Source organism: Eumetopias jubatus, unplaced genomic scaffold (genome assembly GCF_037043125.1).
Source record: "Eumetopias jubatus isolate StellerSeaLion01/CBP00866 unplaced genomic scaffold, mEumJub1_p1.0 scaffold_1, whole genome shotgun sequence".
NCBI lineage: Eukaryota > Metazoa > Chordata > Mammalia > Carnivora > Otariidae > Eumetopias > Eumetopias jubatus.
The window spans coordinates 161,518,391-161,531,147 of record NW_028274807.1 but is presented as its reverse complement, the minus strand read 5'-3'; the positions used below and the strand labels follow the sequence as shown (position 1 = coordinate 161,531,147).

At 46.8% G+C, this 12,757-nt stretch overlaps 1 protein-coding gene across 1 annotated transcript in view; it reads left to right on the top strand.

Annotated features, from left to right (window-relative positions):
- Positions 1-4,289, top strand: part of EFCC1 (EF-hand and coiled-coil domain containing 1) — a 40,576-nt gene extending 36,287 nt beyond the window's left edge. Inside the window, exons 6-8 of the mRNA XM_028101571.1 lie at positions 1,535-1,675; positions 3,256-3,325; positions 4,153-4,289. Coding sequence (XP_027957372.1) covers positions 1,535-1,675; positions 3,256-3,325; positions 4,153-4,289 — 348 coding nt within the window. The remainder of the gene's footprint in view (positions 1-1,534; positions 1,676-3,255; positions 3,326-4,152) is intronic.
- The last annotated feature ends 8,468 nt before the right edge of the window (positions 4,290-12,757 follow it).

Sequence of the window (12,757 nt, the reverse complement as noted above, 5' to 3'; positions counted from 1 at the left end):
CTCAGATGAGATTGTCTCCACCTACCTCTATCTGCTCTGGGTTTCTCGGATGCTGGCCTCATTCCCCCTACTTCAGAAGGGCTTCCTCCATGTGGTGATGAAAGGAAAGGCAAGACCACAGACAGCTCTAGGCTCCCATTGCCCCACCTAAGAAAGCCCAGGGGGATAAGAGCCCAATATATTACATCCAGTTGGAAGAACTCCCAACTGGCCCAGCCTCGGTCCTGTGCCTGTCCCTGAGCCAATCCCTGTGGTAGGCAGGCAGGGTTTAGGGATTAGCAACTCCATCAAAGTCAGACAAGGGGGAGGAAGGACACTTCTCCCCAGGAAGGTTACTGAGGGTAATGGGAGGGAGCTGGAAGGCAGCACCAATAGCGGGGTGTCCCCGTTTCAATAAGACCACTTTGCATGTTTTTCTCATCTCTCGACTCCATTGCACAATAATCAAATGCGGAGTGCTATTGAGAGTTACCATTTCAATAAGCCCTAGCCCACTGCGCTTTTGAAAACTATGGTTTTGATCTAAGATAGTTTTCTATTTATACACCTGAAATTCTAAATCCATACTGTTTTTGACATATCTGTGGTCTGATGTGGTTCCAAAGGGCATGGCCATCACCCCTTTTCTAAGTGAATTCCAAGGAAGTGGGGGGTTAGAGGAGTTACTGAGGCACGTGAGTGGTGTCCCCAAGCCCCCCTTCCAGTCCCATCTGCAGTGGGCACTGGCACCATGCCTTCTCTGTCCTGCCCAAGGCCCAGAGTGTCCACCTTCAGCTGCTCCTCTTTCCCTCCATCGATGCCAAGAATAGGGACTGCCTTACTCCCAGCATCCCTGCTTTAGAAGGCAAGTAGCCATGTGATGCTTTGTGACTGCCTGGCATCTGCCCCGTGGTGGGTATCCTGGTAGGACTCACGGTCTCAGTGCTCCCCTGGCCAAGGGTGGGTCATGACTCACGCTGGCCCAATTGGGCCCCCTCCTGGGGCTCTCCATCTTGAGGGAAGTGGGAGAGTGTCTGCAGAGTGTCCTTAGCTCTGACCCCTGGACAGGTGGCTTGAGACTGTCCTACCATCTCAATCCCCATTGCTGCCCCATCCCTGAGTTTCTCCAGCTGCCATTCTGTTCTGGGAATGACCCAGAGCCTGCCAGTGAATTCTGTGTTTAACTAGCCAGATAGGTTTCTCTTGCTTGCAACCCCCCAAAAAATGTATTAAAAAGAAAAGAAAGCAGATGGATGGAGAAGGGAAAATGGAGTCCTCAACTAGAAAACAAAATATGCATATTCGTACATTAACGCAATTCGCTGTGTGACCTTAGGCCACACATGCAGCCTCTCTGGGCCTTGGTGCCAGCACTGGAAGATGGGGGACTTTACCTGCCCAGTCACCTGGCAGGCCGGGGGGGGGGGGTGGGTGTCAGATGAGATGACCTCTATGAAAGGGTCAAGGCAAGTCATGGGCCCTGCCTGGAGATGGCGCAGTGAGTGCTGGGCAGAGGGCAGCAGGGTGGGTGCTGAGTCCCCATTGGTCCCCGCAGGCAGAGCTACAGCAGAAGGTGGAAGAGAATGAGCACCTGAGGCTGGAGCTGCAGATGGTGGAGACAGAGAGGGTGCGGCTGTCCCTGCTGGAGGAGAAGCTGGTAGACGTGCTGCAGCTCCTGCAGAGGCTCCGGGACCTGGTAGGCTCATGGGCACTGGCACACCCAGGCAAGGGGAGGGGCTCTCAGGAGGGAGCACTGGCCTGCATCAGGCACCTGGCTCGGAGCTCTCCTCACATTAGGCAGGTGTCAACTCCACTTTCTAGATGCAGAAAAGGAGGCTCAGGGAAGTTAATTAAAAAGAAGGAAAGCCTTCTCTGTCCTGCCCAAGGTGCTATTATTCATTTTATAAAGCTGATATAACTTTGATTTCAAAACCAGAGAAGGATAAATATAAGAAAGGAAAATTATAAGCTAATGTCACATTGAAACATGGATACAAAATATTAAATAAGATATTAGCAAACCAAATCCAGCAGTGTTTAAAGAAATGCAACACGACCAACTTGGATTCAATCCCAGTAATCCGAAGATAAATCAAGATAAAAAAAAATCTATTAACATCATATGCCACATTGCAGATTAAAGGACAAAAACCATATATTTATCTCAATAGATATAAAAAAGTCAGTCAGCCTCCTTTTATCATAAAACCCTTCAGCAAATTAAGAACAGTAAGGACCTTCCTTTACCAGGTAAGGAGTCTCAGCCAACTACCTCTCACAAACCTCACACTTACTGGTGAAATGTTAGAAGGAATGCTTCTAAAGTGAGAATCAAGACAAGCATGCATGTCATCAATGTATGCCAACTAGAGGTTCTAGCCAATGCAGTAAGACAAGAAAAAGAAAGAAAAGGATTAGACAGGAAGACACAAAGCTATCAGTGATTATATATCATCTACATAGAATACCCAAGAGAATCCAGAGGCAAATTATTGTAACTTCTTGGCAAGGTAAATAATAAAATATCAGAACACAGAAGTAAATTGTGTTCCTAAATAACATCAGCAAACCATTAAAAGAATATTTTTTTGAGCAACCATTAACTTAGGATTACAGCTCCTATAAGGTGGAAGTAGGATTTGAACCCAGGTTGCCTGGGTTTTAAGTGGGCTCTTGCCTATGCACCAGACTGCCTAGGACACAGAACTACCAAGGCCAAAGCCAGGGCAGCACAGCCTGAGAGAATGGCAGAGTGGCAGCCAGTGCCAGCAGATAGCAAAGGTGGTGGTTACCACCACAACTCCAGGCCATGCAACCTGGGGGTAAAAGCTGGTTCTTCCACCTCCTAACTGGGTGGCTTTAGGCAAATTTCTCATTCTTTCTCAGCACTGCTTTTCTTCGCTGGTTAAACTGAGCCTAATAATATCAGTTGTTGCAAAGATTAAATGAGCTAATGCATAAAAATGCTCTTATTCATGTTTATTTCCCAAGTGCCAACTTCTACTTTGGCACATAAATGGTAATCCATAAATATGTGATCTTTGGTGGAAAGGATGCTGCACCCCACACTATCCACCCACCAAAAGTCTTTGGGAAGACCACCAAGCAGTGCGGCCAGGCTAAGAGTAGGGGCCCAGGAAGGGATGGGAGGTAATAACTCTGTGTGCCCCCAGAGAGCCTTACAGAAGAAGCCTTTAGGGGCCACCAAGTCCCACCTGCTGAACGGGGACGTGGCGGCCACAGTACAGTCCAGCCCTGTCTCCATTTCTTTTTAAGAACATATCGAAAAGAGCCCTGGGGAAGATTTTGCTGAACACACTGGATGCTTGCAAGGACCCCACACACGGTAGGAGAACTCCTCCATCTTTTAGAGCCTGGAAAGCATCTGGAGAGCAGCCTGCCCAGCACTCTCTGTCCTGAGTGCCTTGATTGCAAAATGCCACTGTCATGACTGCCCTGACCACCCGCAAAGTGCAGTCAGGAACAGGCTTCAGAAAGTTAAAAATGCTATTCAATGTCCCAGGGAGAAGAGCTAAGCAGAAGCCAGTGTGGTCAAACCCCCAAGGGAGGTAGGCAAGGTTCTCTGCTGTCAGTTCAGACCCTGGGCTGAGTGTGGGCCAGGCTCTGTGGAGGTGCCTCATGTGGTTTTAACCCCCTGAGTCATGACAACAGCCCACTGGAGAAGGATCTGTGATTGTACCCATTCCACAGATGGAGAGACTGAAGCAGAGAAAGGCCAAGTGCCAGCTGTAACCAGAGCCTTGGGTCTCTCCCTTAAGCACTAAGTTACATGGCCCCCATTGTTCAGACAAAGTTGAGGGCAGTAGGATTTCATCAGTGCCAGATTGTGGCTGGTGAAATCAAGAGGAGCCAGACCAAGCTTTCTCCTCAAAGGGCCTCACAGGCTAATGGGGCAACCAACTGGTGATGAGCCTTTGCTCTCTGGCCTCACAGGGCATTGCTGGGCAAGGCTCAGGTAGGTCGAGTGCCCTGAATGGTCCCTGGAATTGAGAGGGAGGTCAGAAACACCTTCTCTGGTGTCCTCAATGAGAGAGAGAGACAAGAGGAGGTAGCTGGGCAGGACTGGGGAGGGCCCCAGAAAGGGGGCAGAGTGGCTATGTGGGCCACAGTGAGCAAACTGAACTGCCCTCACTGTCCATTCTTTCCTTCCAGAGGGGATATCTGGACCCTCGGCCATCCTGGATGCCCTGCACCAAGCTTTGGCTGGCTGTGAACTCCTGCGGAGAGAGCTCTCTGCACCAGCCTCCACAGCTCCTGCACTCACCAACCCCCTCCTCATCCCCTGCTGAGGTCACTGGCCCAGCCTATGGGCACCTTGGTCAGCCTGACCTCCATCAGACCAGCCTCCAGATTACCCTGACCACCACCAGACCAGGTTCCATAACCAGCCTGACCACCATCAGATGAGCTTCCATGGCTAGCGCAACCACCATCACATCCTTAGAACCCTGGAGACCCTGACTGCTCCTGAGACTGGGCTCAATCCCAGAGCCTCCCACAACAGAGCCTGGCAAACATCCTTTCCTTGACTTCCTCCCAGCAGCCCCTGCATTCCTGCTGCACATTCAGTTCACATTCAACCCCCGGGCTGCTGGATCAGCCCATACCTGCTGTTGCCTCCCCTGCCCACTTTCTCACACAGCCCAGCCCAGAATCCCTTCCGTGGTCTTCTGGGGTCTTTTCCCCTCCCAGCACTGTCCCCTTCTTCTCACTGCTGTACCCAACCTCCAGGCCACACCTGGCCCACTGGGGAATTCCCACACCCCCAGAAGTGTTGAAGACCAGGCAGGGCTGGGGGAACCCAAGGCGGGGGTGATTACTGCAAACTTCTGGATGGAAGCTGCCCTTGAACTAGCTCTAGAAGAGTGGTAGAATTTAGAGAGAGAGAGGAGGGAAGGGCATTTAATGTGAGGAAACAGCAAGAGCAAAGTGTGGTGCCAGAAAGAGCCCCCATTAGTACAGTACCTGGGACACCTCTTTCCCAAGCATAAAGTGGGTACTGGATTTCATGGGGTCACAGGAAGGACTAAGATAAGCTGCCTGGTCTCACCTACCTTAACATCTCGTAGGAGAGAAAGATACACTGGCAAATAGTGTGACATGGGTGAAATCAGTGCCAAATCAAGGTAAAATATTTGCAAGAGTCCAGCCAAGAGGAGTTCATCTGAGCCAAGGAGGATGGATGCACCACAGAGGGGAACTGAAGGGATGAGGGCAGGTGCCTGGAGGGACAGCAGCAGGTCATGGAGGGACTCGATGGCAGACGAGGATCTGGGACTTGCTCCCACAGGCAATTGGGAGCCATTGGAGGATTCTGAGCTGCCTCATGGAGGGGAGTGAAGAAGAGGCAGCTGCAGGACTGTAGGAGGAAGGGGGCACTAGGAGCCTGGAACCAGAGCTAGGGGACACAGAAGGGGATCATGGGGTACCCAGTGGGGAGTCTGGGAGCAGTGGGCACTCCAGGGCAGGGCAGCAGGGACTGGGGACAGACAATACCTGACTGGCATTCCTGACTTGTCTGGCCTCAAACACTCAGCAGCTTGGATGGGGGCAGGAGGCATCAGGGAGCCACTGCATGCTCCTGAATAGAGTGACACAGGCCCCTACCCAGTCTCCCTATGGTTCCTCTGGGAATGGAATGAAAGAGACCAAGGCCAGTGGCCATTCCAGAGGGGCCACGCTACCCTTGGTCCTGTCAGATGGGCCAGACTTTTTTGAGAAGGTCCCCAGGACTCCTCATGGGCCAGTGGACAGGGCTGGGCACTGAGGAGGCTGGTCTGAGCAGAGAGGGCTGCCCCAGCTTGCTCCTCTCAGCTCAGCCTGAGCCCACCAGGCCCTCCTCCTCTGGCTGTGCTGCTAATGACTGCATGACCCAGGTGAGGCCCACCTGTGTCCCTGCCCAGTAAGAAGGGTCAGCTGTTCCATATCCTGACCATGGTGTCAGTCATGGGAATCTACACATGTGTTAAGATTCATAGAGGGGCGCCTGGGTGGCTCAGTCGGTTAAACGACTGCCTTTGGCTCAGGTTGTGATCCCAGGGTCCTGGGATCGAGCCCTGCATCAGGACTCCCTGCTCAGTGAGGAGTCTGCTTCTCCTTCTCCCTCTATGCTCTCTCTCTCTCTCTCTCTCTCTCTCTCTCACTATCGCTCAAATAAGTTTAAAAAAAAAAAAAGATTCATAGACCTATGGGGCACCTGGGTGGCTCAGCTGGTTGAGCATCCGACTCTTGAATTCCACTCGGGTCATGATTTCAGGGTCGTGGGATGGAGCCCCACATAGAGCTCCACACTCAGCGGGGAGTCTGCTTGAGATTCTCTCTCCCTCTGCCCCTCTCCACCTGCTCTCTCTCTCTCTCTCACTCAAAAAAATAAATTTTTTTAAAATTTTTAATGAAAATAGAAAAAGATTCATAAACCTGGAAACTCCCCTCAAAAAAAGCCAACTTCACTGTATGTTAATAAAAAATAAGAGGGACCAGAAGAGATATTCCTGGAGTTCCTCCAGCTCTAGGCACCTGGAATCTTCAGACAGGCAAAGAGGGCTCCTGTAGGTTACAACTACACTAAGCTTCATCCTCAAGATTTCCCTAACTAAAATCTTTTCTTAGCAACTGTTCAACCATCAGTGGTTCATCACCATACTTGTAGGCCCCTCATCTCATTGGAAGCAAGTTGAGGTAGATTAGGATATGGGAATACCCAGCATCACACAGCAAATCAGCATCCAAGCCTGGAGAGGGGCCTGTTTTCTGCCCACATCTCTTGCAGTTTTCTACCACAGCCAGCTGTCTCTGGCTAGGAAGCTCTGGGCTCGCTAAGGGTTTGGGGTCTGGACTAGTTATGGTACAGGTTAAACTGCCTTGATAAAGAGACCCCAAAATACTCTGGGTCAAATAAGATATAACTTAATGTCCCTGCTGTAAGAGTCCAGAGGTCAGTGGTCCCGGTTGGCAGAACAGCTCTGCTCTATGTGGTCACCCAGGGATCCAGGGATCCATTCCACTTTGTTGCTTCGGCATTCCCTGGAGTCATATCCTCCCTTGCACAGTGGAAGCCAATTCATCAGCACTGCATCTGCCTTCCAACCCACAGGAAGGAGGAGAGGGAAAGGGAAGGAAAGGCATTCTGGCTCACAAGGCTTCTACTCACAACCCACTGGCCATGCCTAGCTGCAAGGGAGGCTGGGAGATGTAGTCTGTGGCTGAGCAACAATGTGCCCAGTTTCTTTCTTTTTTTTTTTTTAAGATTTTATTTATTTGCGAGAGAGAGAATGAGAGACAGAGAGCATGAGAGGGAGGAGGGTCAGAGGGAGAAGCAGACTCCCTGCTGAGCAGGGAGCCCGATGTGGGACTTGATCCCAAACTCCAGGATCATGACCTGAGCCGAAGGCAGTCGCTTAACCAACTGAGCCACCCAGGTGCCCAATATGCCCAGTTTCCAGTCCAGCATGTAAGGAGCTTGGAAGTCACCAGTGCATCCAATGACAAGTAAAAAGGTGAACAAGCTGAAAATTCAACAACTCCTCTTAGATCCACGAGAGAAGTGAGGTTGCAGGACAAACGGCCCTCCCCGAAATTGGAAAGACAGACTGGTGAATGCGAGAATCACAACTTGCCAAAGAAGAACCCACCTTCTCAGGAAGCAGTACCAGAATAGGACAAGCTGAACTGTAATCAACAAATTGGTGGAGGCTCAGTGTGGACAAGTATATAGAGTTAAAAACCCTAGGGGGACCCAGTCATGGGGGGGTGGGGTCCCACACCTTTGTGAGTTTTACCTTCTAAAGCTCTACAAGGTCCTCACAGTGAAAAGCAGAGGGAAAAAACCCTCATGCTCCTCACAGTGGGAAGGGAAGTAATCATTTTGAAATATGCCAGAACATTCTGTTTTCCTTAACAAGGCCTGCCCTTAAGAGAAACTATTTTACCAAAGCCTAACCTATTGGGGTTTTATCAGAGTCTATATTAATTTCAGATAGAGCAGACTTCAGAGCAAGGAAAAATTTTGAGGGACAAAGAGAGGCACTACATGATAAAAGGTCATTTCTTGAGGAAGATATAACAATCCTTAATGTGTATGCACCTGACAACAGTGTCAAAATATATAAGGCAAAAACCAGTAGAACTGTGAGTTGAAATAGATGAATCCACTATTATATTTGGAGACTTCAACTCCCCTCTAACAGAAATAGACAGATCCAGCAGGAAGAAAATCAGTAAGAACATAGGTGAACTCAGCAGTACCATCAACCAAATGGATTGAATTTGCATCTATAGACGACTTCATCTAGCAATTGCAGAACATACATTTTTTTTTCAAGCTCACATGGAATATTCACCAAGATAGACCACATTCTGGGTCATAAAACATACCCTCACAAATTTCAACATATTCTGTATGCTCTCAGACCAAAATAAAATTAAACTAGAAATCAATCAACAGAAATAGGTGGAAAATCCCAGAATATGTGGAAGTTAAACAACACACTCCTAAATAACACACAGGTGAAAGAATAAATCTCAAGGGAGACTTAAAAATACTTTGAACTAAATGAAAATGAAATACAATCTATCAAAATTTGTGGGATGCAGTGGTTAAAGGGAAGTTTATAGCATCAGATGCATATATTGGAAAAGCAGATCTAAAATCAAAAATCTAAGCTTCTACCTTAGGAAACTAGAAAAAGAAGAGCAAATTTAATACAAAGTAAGCAGAAGAAAAGAAATAATTTTTAAAAATTAGAGCAAAAATCAATGAAATTAGAAATAGAAAAACAGTAGAGAAAAACAAACTAAAAAGCTGATTTTTTGAAAAGATCGATAGACTCAATAAGCCTCTCATCAGGCTAATTGAGAAAAAGAGGGAGAAGATACACATTGCTAATAACAGAAATGAATGAGGAGATATCACTATAAATGAACATTATATGGATAATAAATGAATATTATTACTAACTCTAAGCCCTCAAATCTGATAATCTAGATGAAATGGATCAATTCCTTGAATGACACAATCTGCCAAAACTCGCACAAGAAGAAATATGAATAGGCCTGCATCTATTAAAGAAACTATATCAATAATCAATAACCGTCCCAAAGAGAAAGCACCAGGCCCAGATAGGTTCACTGGTTAATTCTATCAAACATTTAAGGAAGAAATTCTTCCAATTTTCTACAATCTCTTCCAGAAGATAGAAGCAGAGAGTATACTCCCTAACTCATTCTGAGGCCAGCATTACCCAAATGCCAAAACTAGACAAAGATATTATAAAAACAGAAAACTATGGCGCTATATCTATCATGAACACAGATGCAAAATTAAAAATTAACAAACTGTATCCAACAGTATATAAAAAGAATTACCAAGTGGGATTTATCCCAGGTACGCAAGGCTAGCTCAACATTCAAACATTAACTAATGTAATCCATCGCATCCACAGGCTAAAGAAGAAAAATCACATGATTATGTCAATAAATGCAGAAAAAACATTTGACAAAATCCAACACCTATCCATGATAAAACAATCATAATAACCGTCCGCAAACTAGGCATAGGGAACCTCCTCAACTTGATAAAGAACATCTACAGAAAACCTAGAGTCAACATCACACTTAATGGAGAGAAACTAGGTACTTTCCCACTAAGATCAGGAACAAGGCAAGGACGTCCCCTATCCCCATTCCTTTTCATCATCTTGTTGGAAGTCCTAGCCGAGGCAAAAGACAAGAAAAGGAAATACAAAATGCTATGGACTGAATACCTGTATCCCCTCAAAGCTCATATGTTGAAACCCTGATCTCCAGTGGGATGGTATCTGGAGCTGAGGCCTTTCGGGGGGAATTTGTTCATGAGGGTGAAGCTCTCATGATAATTAGTCCCCTTAGACATGAGACTGCTTCCCCTCTCTCTCGGACTCTGCCAGCCGAGGATACAAGACAGTAGTCATCTGCAAACCAGGAAGAGGGCCCCACCAAGATCCCAACCACGCTGGCAAGCTGATCCAGCCTCCAGAACTGTGAGAAATAAATGTATGTTGCTTAAGCTCCCCCAGTCCATGGTGTTTTGTTACAGCAGCCCAAACTGACTAAGTCAAAAGGTACACAGAATGGGAAGGAAGAAATACAACTGTCTTTGTGCACAGATGACATGATCATCTAAGTAGAAATCCAAAAGAATCAACAACAACAACAAAACCTGGAATAAGCAATTATAACAAGATTGAAAGATACAAGGTTACTATACAAAAGTCAATTGCTTTCCTATACACCAGCAATAAACAAGTAGAATTCGACATAAAAAAAACTCCACACCATTTACATTAGCACCCCCCAAAATGAAATGCTTAGATATGAATCTAACAAAATATGTGCAGAAGCTATATGAAGAAAATTACAAAACTCTGATAAAAGAAATCAAAGAACTAAATAAATGGAGGCATATCCCACGTTCACGGACAGGAAGACTCAATATTATCAAGATGTCAGTGCTTCCAACTGATCTCTCCATTCAGTGCAGCCCCAATCCAAGTCCCAGCAAGTTATTCTGTGGAAACTGACAAACCAATTCTAAAGTTTATATGGGGAGGCGAAAGACCCAGAGTAGCTAACATATTAAAGAGAACAACAGAGTTGGAGGACTGACATTACCCAACTTCAAGACTTACCATGAAGCTACAGTAATCAAGACGTGTGGGGCCGGCAAATACATTAGTGGAACAGAATCGAGAGCCCAGAAATAGACCCACACAAATACAGTCAACTGATCTCAGACAAAGGAGCAGAAGCAATACAAGACAAAGATAGATTTTTTAATAAATGGTGTTGGGCAAATGGAAATCCACATGCAAAAAAAAAAAAAAAAGAATTTAGACACAGACCTTACACCCTTCACAAAAATTAACCCTTCACGAAATTAAAGTGAGTCATAAACCTAAATATAAAATGCAAACCTACAAAACTCCTGAAATATAACACAGGAGAAAATCTAGATGAACTTGAGTAACTTATGACCTTTTAAAATACACGAAAGGCATGATCCATCCAAGAAGTAACGATACCCTTGAATTTGTTAAAATTAAAATTTTCTGCTCTGAGAAAGATGCTGTCAAGAGAATGAGAAGAGAAGCCACAGACGGGGAGAAAATATTTGCCAAAGGCACATCTGATAAAGGACTGTTATCCAGAAGACACAAAGAGCTCTTAAAACTCGATAATAAGAGAGTTAACCTGATTTTTTTCCAATGGGGAAAGGCCTCAAACAGCTCACCAGAGAAGAAAACAGAGATGGCAGACGCACATATGAAAAGATGCTCCCCGTCAGATGGCACTGGGGAAATGCAAATTAACACAAGGAGATGCCGCTCCACATCTATTAGAATGGCCAAAATCAGAAAGGCTGACAGCATCAAATCCTGGTGGGGATGTGGAACAACAGGAATTCTTGCTCTTTGCTGACGGGAATGCCCCTCCGCTGGCTGGGAATACCACACATGGTGCGGCCACTTTGGAAGACAGTGTGGCAGTTTCTTAAAAGCTAAACATACTCTCACCACACAATCCTGCAATCCTTGGTATTTACTCCAAACGAGCTGAAATGTACATCCATACAAAAGCTCACACGTGGATGTTTATGGCAGCTTCATTCATAGTTGCCAAAACTTGGAAGCAGTAAAGACACCCTTCAGTGGGGGAATGGATACATAAACTGTGGCACATCCAGACAACGGAATATTAGCACTAAAAAGAAATGAGCTACCAAGCCACAAAAAGATATGGAGGAAACATCAACGTGTATTACTAAGTGAAAGAAGCCAGTCTGAAAAGACTATATACTATGTGAGTCCAGCTATATCACTTTCTGGAAAGGGCAAAACTAGGGAGTAAAAAGATCAGAGGTTGCCAGAGGTTGGGGTGGGGGGGGAAGGATGATAGGGTGGAGTGCAGAGGAATTTAGGACAGAGAAACTATCTATATGAGACCCCAACAATAGGTATATTTGCCAAAACCCATAGAACATACACCCCAACAGTAGGCCTTATTGTAAACTGTGGACTTGGGAAGGTGATGGATGATATGTCCATGTAGGTTCATCAGTTATAATAAATGCACCACCCAGGTTTGGGATGTTGATAGTGGGGGAGACTGTGCATATGAGCGGGGACAGGGAGTATAGGGGAACTCTACACTTTCTGCTCAATTTTGCTGTGAATCTAACTCCTCTTAAAAAAATTAAGTCCATTGAGAAAGAAAAAAAAGGGAGAATGGACACAGAAGTTCTCTCAGCTGTGTTTGCAGTCAGCCCTGGTGTCGGGTGCTTCCTGGCCCCTCAGCCTTGCTGACTTGCCCCTCAGTAGCCTTCCTTTTGCCCAGTGGGGAGAGGCTGGGACTTCCTCAACTTCAAGACCTTGAACTTGGGTGTGACCTAAGCATCTGCCTGATGCTCTGCTCTGGCCCAAGGCTGGCCTGCTGTTCCCAGCCCAGTGGAACCTGGCCCACTACCTCAGGGTAAGACGTCCTGAGAATCCACATGACTTCCCTGGAGAAAGGCCCAGGTCAGGGACCAAAGGCAGCATCAACATCTGTGACCAACAGAAGCAGGTAGGGCTGGGGTGGGCAGGGTTCCCTCTCACCTCCACTTCTGACTGACGAGGGCCCTCGTCATGGCCATGCAGCTCAATAGCAGAGCCCAGATTCAGGCCCCAGCCTGTCCCCGTGATAAGCAGGCAGGACCTGTACGGAGCACCAAGGCCTGAGGTCA